This window comes from Spea bombifrons, chromosome 11 (genome assembly GCF_027358695.1).
Source record: "Spea bombifrons isolate aSpeBom1 chromosome 11, aSpeBom1.2.pri, whole genome shotgun sequence".
In the NCBI taxonomy this organism is placed as follows: domain Eukaryota; kingdom Metazoa; phylum Chordata; class Amphibia; order Anura; family Pelobatidae; genus Spea; species Spea bombifrons.
The window spans coordinates 6308193-6320408 of NC_071097.1; the positions used below are offsets into that span (position 1 = coordinate 6308193).

Genomic DNA, 12216 nt, shown 5'->3' on the forward strand with positions numbered 1-12216 from the left:
GTGGGTGGTTGATTATTGGGGGGTCTGATGTGGAGAATGTGACGGCCCCGGGTTAATCGGTGCTGTCTGTGATAGTTTTTGTTTGTGATACCTGCATTTCCCAGTATATGTTGTGATTATGGTGTGTGCTTTTGTTCCCCTTGTTTGCTACCCTGTCCAGGTGCCACATGTCCTGCCCCCTCCCTCCTTACACAGACTACAGTAGAGACCCCCTACTGGGCTGAGTGCTAATACTCAGTCATATGCAAAGGAGGGCAGGATGTAATTCACTTGTGTCTATTGGACGCAGTTCCCTTGTGTCTATTGGACGCAATTCCCTTGTGTGTCGATTGGACGTAACTCAATCCTTTGTACTGTTTAAATGCCCCTGTGTTCCCAAATAAAGAGAGTTCCTGTTTTACCTCACTACGAGTCCTGTCTTGTTATTGAGGTAAGCCTCGGTGCTGCCCTTATTAGGGCGGTAGGGTGCTGTATTGCTATACTTCGGTATACTACAGTACGGCCGAGGTTCCTGAAGAGCTGTGTTCTCTGCTATGATCGCGTATTGTCCTTTTCAGGACGATAGCCACCCTGTGTAGCTCAGTTTCGGCTAGCCACAGACAGTGAAGGGGTTAATCTCTGGTGCCCCGGTGGCCATGGGGCGAAGGAAGCAACGTTCGGCGGGCGTACCCAGTCGGGGTAGAGGTCGGTCCCGTCACATAGAACAAAGGTTGTGGGGGGGGTCTGATGTAGAGAACGAAGGTTGTGGGGGGGTCTGATGTGGAACACAAAGGTGGGTTAGGGGGGTCTGATGTGGAGAATGAAGGTGGGTGGGAGGGGGTCTGATGTGGAGAACAAAGGTTGTGGGGGTCTGATGTGGAGAACAAAGGTGGGGGGGTCTGATGGTAGATTTGTGTGTGCATATACATATGGTAAGGCATGTGTATGGGCACTTGGGCAGGCATATGTGTATAGGGCAGCTGTGTATATGTGCGTGTATGTGCATACGTCTGTATGGGCAGTGTATATGTGTATGTCTGTATGGGCAGTGTATATGTGTATGTCTGTATGGGCAGTGTATATGTGTACGTGTGTATAGGCAGTGTATATGTGTATGTCTGTATGGGCAGTGTATATGTGTATGTCTGTATGAGCAGTGTATATGTGTACGTGTGTATGGGCAGTGTATATGTGTACGTGTGTATAGGCAGTGTATATGTGTACGTGTGTATAGGCAGTGTATATGTGTATGTCTGTATAGACAGTGTATATGTGTCTGTATGGGCAGTGTATATGTGTGTGTATGGGCAGTGTATATGTGTACGTGTGTATGGGCAGTGTATATGTGTGTATCTGTATGGGCAGTGTAAATGTGTATGTCTGCATAGGCAGTGTATATGTGTATGTCTGTATGGGCAGTGTATATGTGTACATGTGTATAGGCAGTGTATATGTGTGTATGGGCAGTGTATATGTGTACGTCTGTATGGGCAGTGTATATGTGTGTATATAAGGAGTGTATTTGTCTTATAGTGTATACGTCTTTGTAAGTATGTGCAAGGGCAGTGTATATTTATGGGGAGGCGTGTGTGTGTGTGTGTGAGCAGATTATGTATGTTTGGGCAGGCGTGTATAAGGGTAGTGCATATGTGTGAGTACTGGCAAGTGTGTATGTGCAGGCAATTGCAGCGTATACGTGTGTTTTTGTGGGCAGGCATGCGTAAGAGCAGTGCATATGTGTGTATGAGCAGGCATGTCGTACTTAAAGGGAAGATTAGGATTCCCTGTAACACATGTTTAACCCATTGTGTGTGTGTACGTAAGTGTGTGCATGCGTGTGCATGTTATTCAAGTGTTTAAGTGTGTGGATATGTTCTTGTGTGTATGACGTGTTAGGAGTCTTAGATGGTTCCTTCAATACATCATAGTAGTCTCTGTGGCCGTGTCCAGTGGGGTCCATCTGTGGTTGTAAGATTTGTCTTTTTTGTGAGTTTCTGTGGGAATTTTCTCCCATTCATCCAGTAGAACGTTTTATGAGCTGAAGGTGATAAACCAAGACATTTTGGACAACACTATGCTTCTAACTTTGTGGGAACAGTTTTGGGGATCATGACTGTGCCCCAGTGTGCAAAACAGCTACTTTGCACCATAACCACTACAGTGCGTTGGTTGTAGGGTCTTACTCTGCCTGCAGTTAATAAAATATTTCTATAAGAGTATTTAAGTGTTGTCTGCTCCCAGACCACAAATGCGGAAAGGGTTAATTGCATCATTGTATTTCTGTAGGATCTTTTGTTAAAATGTTGGCAATTGTGCATTACTTAAAGTATTATTACCAGTTGTTCTAAGTGAAATAACTGAAATATAGGCCAAACTTTTGGTTAATTTTCTTTGACCTGTTTGTTTAATAAAGAGCTTCTTTGTGAAAACTGAACATGATACTTTTTTTGTGCGGAAATTGTACATACACACACACACACATTTATATAAAATTTGCCATGAACAATTCCCAGTTTACTGAACAAGAATATACCCTACCAGTAAAACTGCTATCCCCCCCAGATTTTTAGGGGTTCCTACGCCCATGACTGAGGGTTAATTTAATAAAGTTAACTAAAGGTGCAGTTAGAGGTAAAGCAATCTAAAGGTGGACAATCTAAGGGGAATCTAAATCCTGGGGGCAGTGAAGATTATTAATGTATTTATTTATAAAAGTGTGGTGTCAGTGATATTCTCTGAATGGTTCGAATCTCTGAACGATTCTCTTCCTTCAGTGACATCGCTAGAGTAGGCAGCCAGGCAGGAGGGTTCATTGACGCTAATGAAAGGGGCGGGGCCAATCGTTAGTTTGACTGCAGGGAGGGACTGGGCAAAAGATTCGGATCATGAATCGGATCATTTCAATGACCGACTCGAAATGATCCGATTCACTTTACTGATCCGAACTTCGCATCATTGCTTTGGGGTATAGGAAGGGTTAATTCCTTCTTAGCAATTAAGCTTTCAGAGGCAAGGGAGATGTCTACAGTGGAGCTACTCACGGCTCTCTCTCAGTGATTATCAAATTCATTAATACGCTCCCCAGACCATTTGCCAGCTACACGATCATCACACAGCTGAGGGATTCCCGGCTTCTGTCACTTTAATTTGCGGTAAACCACAATTTCCTATGCAATGCTGCCACCGTGTGGTAGCACTTGTCCACCCACCTTTCTTGAGAACCATATTTATCCATTTAAGTGCTGGCAGCTTTGCCTCGAATTGTAACCCTGAAACGGACGGAGGGGGAGGGGGGGCGGTAGGGTGTATGATGTAGCTTGTATGAATGGTGTTTAGCCACCGTTAAGCTCAGCAACTAAACATCGGGCTGAAAAACTGCAGTGGAAAGCAGTTGCCTATAAGGAAGTCAGATTTATAAGCCAGTCAGATATAGCTTGTTCCAGAGATTATGGATGGCTCTGAAAAGAGCCTTTGATGGTGTTGGCCAATTGCCCTGCCGTTACCGATTACCGCACTCACTTGCTCTTGGCAGGCTTGTGGCTCTCTGTCTTCTTGGGCAAGAGCACCGCCTGGATGTTGGGTAGAACACCTCCCTGAGCAATGGTGACCCCTCCGAGCAGCTTATTGAGCTCCTCGTCGTTACGAACGGCAAGTTGCAGGTGGCGAGGAATGATACGGGTCTTTTTGTTGTCGCGTGCAGCGTTACCAGCCAACTCCAATATCTCAGCAGTCAGATACTCCAACACCGCTGCCAGATACACGGGGGCGCCGGCTCCTACTCTCTCGGCATAATTACCCTTGCGAAGAAGCCTATGCACACGGCCGACAGGGAACTGCAGACCAGCACGAGAAGAACGTGTCTTCGCCTTGGCACGAACCTTTCCGCCTTGTTTTCCTCTGCCAGACATGCTATCGCTCGGCAAACACTCACGCAGACTACTGACGAAGTAATACGTTACAAAGAATCGCAGCACACTTACCCAGCTATTTGTAGCTTCCCCCCGTGACGCTATTCGTCACTGATTGGTTTCTTTTCAAAACATCCAATCGGGTGGACATAGTCTGAGACACCAATCGGTGTAGGCACTGCGATTCATGGGCGGCCGCATCTTCACACGTGACAACCTCATCGAATCGGACGCGAGACAGCAGAACGGCCTTATTTGCATGCGGTGCCTATAAAGGGAAGGGCCCAGCGCACTAACGCTTCAGTGTTCATCACCTTCTTTTGTTCTGCGTGTTCAAAGGAAAGCAGACGCGATGCCTGATCCAGCGAAATCTGTGCCTGCTCCGAAGAAAGGCTCTAAGAAAGCTGTTACGAAGACTCAGAAAAAAGACGGGAAGAAGCGCAGGAAGAGCAGAAAGGAAAGCTACGCGATCTATGTCTACAAGGTACTGAAGCAGGTGCATCCAGACACTGGCATTTCCTCCAAGGCCATGGGCATCATGAACTCGTTTGTCAGTGATATCTTTGAGCGCATTGCCGGGGAAGCTTCACGCCTAGCCCATTACAACAAGCGCTCCACTATCACTTCTCGGGAGATTCAGACTGCTGTACGCCTCCTCCTTCCTGGAGAGCTGGCCAAGCACGCTGTGTCAGAGGGCACCAAGGCTGTTACCAAGTACACCAGCGCCAAGTAAAGTTCTCTTTGTTCTCTCTCTTTAAACAAAGGCTCTTTTGAGAGCCACCCACACGGTCTGTCTCAGAGCTATGTGAATTATGTAGCCTCTTTTGTTGGACTGCTAGCTCTGGGAAGAGCATTTGTGAGCATTGAAATGTGCTCCTCACTCCTCCAGATCAGCTGGGGTGTTGTGCCCGTCGACCAGACTGCTTGGCAAGAGGAGCCCAAGGTGAAGGGGCTCCTGTAATGGCAACGATCTGTACGCTGATTGGGTATTCCAGCTAATCGCTGATTTCTCCTGCTGGGACCCAAGAGATGAACCCCTTCACCGTCAGACAGAACCAGCGTTGCAGAGAGAAGGGGCTGCTTTACCACTGCGGCTAGCCCAAGCTGAGCTACATCGTGGGTCTATTGTCCTGAAAACAGGATAAGACATGAGGGAACGACAAAGTCATAATAACAATCTCACACATACTGGGACATACAGAATTCAGATAACTACCACAGACGGCGCCTATTAACCCTGGGACTTCTCAGCCCCCATTCAAGCGAGGCCAGCTTTTGGACGACACCAGCTGCCGATCTCAGCACATGTTCTGCCAGTAGCTCAATCTATAGCCAGACCCAGCCACTGTTAAGCTGGTTATTTCAAGGTGTGCATAGAAAAGCGCGGGCAGACTCTGGGAGTATGATCATAGCCTAAGAGAGGGTGTGGGTGGCTCTGAAAAGAGCCGTTGGGTGTTTCAGGATCACGAGTGAACAAGCTTAACCTCCGAAACCGTACAGAGTACGGCCTTGGCGTTTCAAGGCATACACCACGTCCATAGCGGTAACGGTTTTCCTCTTGGCATGCTCAGTATAAGTGACTGCGTCACGAATCACATTCTCCAAAAACACTTTGAGCACACCACGGGTCTCCTCATAGATCAGTCCAGAGATACGCTTTACACCTCCTCTGCGAGCCAAGCGGCGGATAGCAGGCTTGGTGATCCCCTGGATGTTATCCCGAAGCACCTTCCTGTGCCTCTTTGCGCCACCTTTCCCGAGTCCCTTACCACCTTTGCCACGGCCAGACATGCTCGCGTTTACTCCACGAGCTCCACAGCACAATACTCGCCTACGGCCGGCCCGCTTTCTTTTATGCGTACTGGACGGACCTGATGGGGAACCGCACCATGCTGCCTCAAGGGGGTGTTGCTTTGTGAATATATGCTTATCGTTGGTTGGCTGGAGAAGCTTCCAAACGTGCCTCAGCCACCGATTGGCTATTTAGGAATATCAAAAACCTTAATGCTTTTGCCTCCCTCACCGCCACGTGATCGCTTTCGACGATCCCTCATTTACCACTAGGTGGCAGCATATCGCTGTAAATAAACGCCAAATGGAGACCAAGATAAAGGCGGGCTTTTAGCTTTCGCCGTATCACTGTTAACGGTCAGCCAGTACACAGGTTCACTAGGTAGGAGGCTGACCAAAAGAGAGGAGAAGAAATAAATAAAAAAAGAACCGCAGCTAACGAGCATTTAATTTAAATAAATAAAAAAAAAGATAACTCTCCACACCGAAGTCTCTTGATCAAAGGCTGGGTTTTTCAAACCATCGTCCTAGCCTATGAAAAAGAGGGGCGTGATTAAGCGTATCCAATCACATTCACCTCTACTCTATAAAGGGCTTGAGTTGGCCACAGAATCGTTACAGTTACGTTGGTTTCGACGTTAAAGCAGATCAGCACGCACCAGCATGGCTCGCACCAAACAGACAGCCCGTAAGTCCACCGGAGGAAAAGCTCCTCGGAAGCAGCTGGCGACCAAAGCTGCGAGGAAAAGCGCTCCAGCTACCGGCGGCGTGAAGAAGCCACATCGCTACCGCCCGGGCACCGTAGCTCTTAGGGAAATCCGCCGTTACCAGAAGTCTACGGAGTTGCTTATCAGAAAGCTGCCTTTCCAACGGCTGGTGCGTGAGATTGCTCAAGATTTCAAAACCGATCTACGTTTCCAGAGTTCTGCTGTTATGGCTCTCCAGGAAGCCAGCGAGGCTTACCTCGTGGGGCTTTTCGAAGACACCAATTTGTGCGCTATTCACGCTAAGCGGGTTACTATCATGCCTAAAGATATTCAGCTGGCTCGTAGGATCAGAGGAGAACGTGCTTAAATAAACGTGGTGTGGGCGAACGCGATTTTCCCCTCACCCTCCCACAAAGGCTCTTTTAAGAGCCACCACATTGTCACTCAAACGAGCTTGTGTTTTGTGTTTCCCTTCGCATGCACGAAATTAACCCTGTTGCTCGCTCCCAAGCTTGAAATATCTCACACCGTTATCCCACTACCGAGCGAGCCCTTGAGCGGCTGAGTCCCCGGCTGGGCATAACGAGTAACGGCAAAGCACAATCTTCAAGCCCGCCCCTTATCTCTATTATGTTACGGACAGAGCTCCGAGCGAGAGCGCTGGCCGAATATGTCAATCCATGCATAACACACAAGTATGGGGCTAGGCTTTCAGCGGGTGGCCCACATAGCCGCGGCCGGGTGATTAAACGCTTTTTCTTTTTCGGAGGATATGATGGTTCTGAAAAGAACCTTTTGTGTGAAGAATTAAGTGGGAAAGCACACACCAGAGGCGCTGCAAAACCCACGCCCCCCTTCTCACTTTTTGGGGGCTGCCTTTTTAGCCTTGGGCTTAGCGGGGCTTTTGGCAGGCTTGGGCTTAGCGGGGCTTTTGGCAGGCTTGGGCTTAGCGGGGCTTTTGGCTGCCTTGGGCTTTGTGGCCTTCTTAGCTGGGCTCTTGCCAGCTTTCTTCGCTTTAACAACCTTAGGCTTCTTGGGACTCTTGGCAGCGGCCGACGGTTTCTTGATCTTTTTCGGGCTTTTCTTCACTCCTGCAGGGGCTTTCTTGGGCGACTTCACAACCTTCGTAGGGGCTGCTTTTTTAGGCTTTACGGGAGTTTCCTTCTTCTTTGATGTCTTCTCTTTGCTCTCCAGCTGCTTTTTGTTCAGCTTGAAAGAGCCAGAGGCACCGCTTCCTTTCAGCTGGATCAGGGTCTCTTTAGACACCAGACCCTTGAGAGCGAGCTTCAGGCGGCTGTTATTCTTTTCTACGTCGTAGCCGCCAGCAGCGAGTGCTTTTTTAAGAGCTGCGAGAGACACCCCGCTGCGCTCCTTGGACGCAGAGACCGCTTTCACAATCAGCTCGGAGACACTGGGACCGGACTTCACAGGACGGCTTTTTGCAGCTGCCGGCTTCTTCGGCTGTTTCTTCTTGGAAGAGGTTTCTGCCGGCGGAGGCGCCGGGGAAGGAGCTGTCTCGGCCATCTCACTGCCTGGATCCCGCCAGAAAACAGTTCAAATCGCACGTAAACACGGGGTTAAACCGCCAGAAGTTTGGCTTTTATAGACGAGCTGCCGCACATTCATTGGTTCATGAGCAGTAGCCTGCGAGCCTATGATTGGACGCCGTTTCTGAAACCTCCCCATGCTGCCGATCGCCGGGGCATCGCTGGATTTACATTCCCCCTGAAGGGGGGTTTGAAAGGAAAATATATTTATCGTTTGCGGTAAGATCCTAACTCGAAAGCAGTTGGATGTCCTACACCGTGCAGCCCCCCCCCCCCAAAAAAAAAAAGAAAGAAAAAAAAACTGCCAGGGAACAGCACCCAAGAGGTGTGAAATAATAAATAAATAAAATAATGAATACAGATAATAAAATAAATTCTTTAATACAGTATCACCTATTAAAGATTAATTTACCCTTAAACTTAATCTATAAATTTATATAACCCAATCATTTATTATTATTTAAGAATAGCCTAATATTTATACATTAAAGAATAACATTAAAAATGATGGATATTTTTAACTAATAATAATCAATTAAATAATTTAAAATAAATTGTATTTCTACTGCTAGTGCCTGGCTGCCTGCCGGTCTGATGATTGTCTTAGGACTCGTAGCTGACAAGAGTTTACTTAGGGGTTATTTATTATTAACGTATTATATTATTTATTTATTATTCAAAATAATAAAAGTAATTATTAAGATCAGGTTTTGTCTTATCAGGACGTTTTATGTGCGAGAGTGTGTTTGTGTGTATTAGCGCGTGAGCATACGTTAGTGAGGAAAGGGTTAAGCGTGAGAATGTGTTTGTGTGCATGCACCACTGTGTATTAATGATGTATATACTATTTCTTTAACGTGAGTGCGAGTGTATAGAACTAGAAAGGGAAATAACAGGAAAGATCCTTGTGAATTGTTTGTGTGTGAACTCTGTAAAACACAGCTTTACATCTATGATCATATAGACTGACCTCTGTATAATAACACACAGCCTGACTTCTATACAAAACCCCCTGACCTCTGTATAAAACCACACACCATGACCTCTGTATAGTAACACACAGACTGACTTATGACTATACGTTAATATTGGGGGCCCAGAGCAGCAGAGTTGACAAGGACTAGCGTGCCCCCCTCCCCCTGCCCTGTAATCAGCCCTTCGAAGCCTGTTTTCTTTTCTTTACTAGGTACATATTGTTTTAAAATATCAAAATGCCGGCACCAGACTTACTTAAGAGGGCGGGGCTTCCTCTTCAGCAGCCGGCACCAATACAGAGACAGGGGAGGGACTATCTAGCCGTCTACTACCTCTCTCATTCTCCTAGCCCCTCCCCCGAGTGTCTGTTTGGATCAACCCCTTCCTTTATTGTGTCTTCTGGAGATCCCAGATCTGCTCAAGGCAAGAAAAAGTTGGAGGAGGGAGAGAGCGGATGGACGTGAAATTACATTTTTAATATATTTTTTAAATAACATTTTAAATGGATTCCTGCCTTGAATAGGGAGCCGAGTCCCGCTCCTTAGGTATTTAGTTTCTTGTTGTTCTTGTTGAGTACTTTGATGGTTTTGGCAGCAGTCCCGGTGTTCTTGTTGCGGTTTGGCAGCAGTCCCGGTGTTCTTGTTGCGGTTTGGCAGCAGTCCCGGTCTATTGATTGGTTGCGGTTTGGCAGCTGTCCAGGCGTTCATTGACTTGGTGTTATGATAAATGAATGCCGGCGAAGAGAGGGTGCCGAATGTTAGGTTAATACGTACGTGTTCGTTTTATATTAAATATATAAAGAAAAATACGTTATTTTTGCAGTTGTAAAACCTTTTTTTTCTCAAGCATAATTAAGACATTCAGAACGAAAAAAATACGTTGCGAACGTTTCTTTAATTGTCACGTAACAGGAGGGGGCCCTTCTCCGTGCGGATTGAGAAAGCTCGCACAGCTTCCTGACTGCCACGCGGGGGCCACTCTCCCACAGCTTCCTGACGGCCACTCGCCCCCCCCCCTCCAGAAGGCCACTCGCCCCCCCCAGAAGGCCACTCGGGAGCCCCCACCAACAGCTTCCAGACTGCCATTTGGGGGCCCACATCCCAAGGATTCCAGGGGACCACCCTCCAAACGGCCAATGGGGGGACCCCTTCAAACTGCTTCCGGACTGCCACTCGGGGCCCCCCTCCCAAGGATTCCAGACTGCCACTTGGGAGCCCCCCTCCCACAGCTTCCGGACTGCCACTCAGGGGCCCCCCTCCCACAGCTTCTGAACAGCCACTCGGGGGCCCCCTCCCACAGTTTCCTGACGGTCACTCAGGGGCCCCCCTCCCAAGGATTCCAGACTGCCACGCGGGGGCCCACCTCCCAAGGATTCCAGACTGCCACGCGGGGGCCCACCTCCCAAGGATTCCAGACTGCCACGCGGGGGCCCAACTCCCAAGGATTCCAGACTGCCACTCTGGGGGGCCCCCTCCCAAGGATTCCAGACTGCCACTGGGGGACCCCCTCCCACAGCTTCTGGACTGCCACTCATGGGCCCCCCTCCCACTGCTTCTGAACGGCCACTCGGGGGCCCCATCCCAAGGATTTCAGACTGCCACTGGGGGACCCCCTCCCACAGCTTCCGGACTGCCACTCGGGAGGCCCCCTCCCACAGCTTCCGGACTGCCACTTGGGGTCCCCCATCCGAAACTTTTTTACACTGCCTCTCGGGGGGGCCCCCCTCCCAAGGATTCCGGACTGCCACTTGGGGTTCCCCCTTCCGAAACCTTCCAGACTGCCTCTCGGGGGCCCCCCTCCCAAGGATTCCGGACTGCCACTTGGGGTCCCCCCTTCCGAAACCTTCCAGACTGCCTCTCGGGGGCCCCCCTCCCAAGGATTCCAGACTGCCACTTGGGGTCCCCCCTTCCGAAACCTTCCAGACTGCCTCTCGGGGGCCCCCCTCCCAAGGATTCTGGACTGCCACTCGGGGCCCCCCCTCCCAAAGCTTCCTGACTTCCACTCAGGGGGCCCCTTCCCACCGCTTCCTGGCCTCATAATGTGTATTTATACCAGCAATGTATTATATACCGTATTGGCTCGGATATAGGCCGCCCCCGTATATAGGCCGCACCCTAAAAGTTTGGTGCTTTTTTAAAGAAAAAGTTTTTTTTCTTTAAAAAAGCACCAAAAAAAACATGCTGCCACTCTGTCCCCTCCCCGAGATACGCTGCCACTGTCCTCCCTCCCCGAGATACGCTGCCGCTGTCCTCCCTCCCCGCGATCCGCTGCCGCTGTCCTCCCTCCCCGAGATACGCTGCCGCTGTCCTCCCTCCCCGAGATCCGCTGCCGCTGTCCTCCCTCCCCGAGATCCGCTGCCGCTGTCCTCCCTCCCCGAGATCCGCTGCCGCTGTCCTCCCTCCCCGCGATACGCTGCCGCTGTCCTCCCTCCCCGCGATACGCTGCCGCTGTCCTCCCTCCCCGCGATACGCTGCCGCTGTCCTCCTCTGCCCCCCCCCTCCTCGACTTACCGGAGCAGACTCCCGGGTGTCTTGCGGGGCCGACGAGGGACATCTACGCAATACGCGTATGCAACTTCCGGTACCGGAAGTTGCATGCGCGTATTGCGTAAATGTCTCCCGCCGGCCCCGCAAGACACCCGGGAGTCTGCTCCGGTAAGTCGGGGGTGGGCAGAGGTAAAACGCTTAGATAACCTCCCGTGCCGGCACCCCCCCCCCCGTGGGAAGTGCTGGCAGGGGAGGCTGTCTGAGCGTATCGGGGAGAAGGATGCAGGTCCCCTGCACCGCTGCGGGGGATCTGTATCTTAACCCCGCTGCCTGCTCGGCGCCCGGGACTGCATGTCCCGGGCGTCGGGCGCTAGAGCCCGAATATAGGCCGCACCCCCACTTTAAAAACTTAAAGTTGGGGAAAAAAGTGCGGCCTATATTCGAGCCAATACGGTATATAAATAAAGTAAGTTCCATTTATATGTGATGGCTCAGAGTAGTAGTATTGTTCGACAACTAAGTAATGGATAATAAATTACACTGACATACTATATACAGTACTGCAGAGTATGTTAATGTATTCTGTTACAGTATTATATAATTGTGGCATATTTGTTACATTGTGCATTCTATTTGATAATGTCATATATATATTCATTGTCGCTTCCCAATGGTATTTCTTTGATTTACTGTAAAAGTTATGCCATAGTTAGTAAAGGCAGACAGATGCCCAGACTATTCTTTAATTCTCTGATCAGGCCCCAGTTACCCCTGCATTCCTGTGAAAATATTTTGTCGTTCCATGTCAGTAATGTCACAGAGC

General features: G+C 49.4%; 5 protein-coding genes across 5 annotated transcripts; 2 read left to right on the forward strand and 3 right to left on the reverse strand.

Annotated features, from left to right (window-relative positions):
* Positions 1-3481: 3481 nt before the first annotated feature.
* LOC128468931 (histone H2A type 2-B-like) lies at positions 3482-3887 on the reverse strand. The gene has a single exon (XM_053450743.1). It carries the CDS (start codon positions 3885-3887, stop codon positions 3495-3497), a length of 393 nt encoding a protein of 130 aa, XP_053306718.1. The 3' UTR covers positions 3482-3494.
* Positions 3888-4192: 305 nt separating this feature from the next.
* Positions 4193-4671, forward strand: LOC128468971 (histone H2B 1.1-like). The gene has a single exon (XM_053450777.1). The coding sequence runs from the start codon at positions 4240-4242 to the stop codon at positions 4618-4620; it is 381 nt and encodes a 126-aa protein (XP_053306752.1). The 5' UTR covers positions 4193-4239; the 3' UTR covers positions 4621-4671.
* Positions 4672-5360: 689 nt separating this feature from the next.
* On the reverse strand, positions 5361-5941 carry LOC128468198 (histone H4-like). The gene is made up of 2 exons (XM_053449891.1): positions 5911-5941; positions 5361-5758 (listed from the first exon to the last, which is right to left on the reverse strand). Exons 1-2 carry the CDS (start codon positions 5939-5941, stop codon positions 5367-5369), a joined length of 423 nt encoding a protein of 140 aa, XP_053305866.1. The 3' UTR covers positions 5361-5366.
* A 400-nt stretch (positions 5942-6341) lies between these two features.
* Positions 6342-6817, forward strand: LOC128468893 (histone H3). The gene has a single exon (XM_053450709.1). The coding sequence runs from the start codon at positions 6342-6344 to the stop codon at positions 6750-6752; it is 411 nt and encodes a 136-aa protein (XP_053306684.1). The 3' UTR covers positions 6753-6817.
* A 341-nt stretch (positions 6818-7158) lies between these two features.
* LOC128468860 (histone H1B-like) lies at positions 7159-7949 on the reverse strand. Its single transcript, XM_053450680.1, has one exon. The coding sequence runs from the start codon at positions 7907-7909 to the stop codon at positions 7244-7246; it is 666 nt and encodes a 221-aa protein (XP_053306655.1). The 5' UTR covers positions 7910-7949; the 3' UTR covers positions 7159-7243.
* Between the last annotated feature and the right edge of the window lie 4267 nt (positions 7950-12216).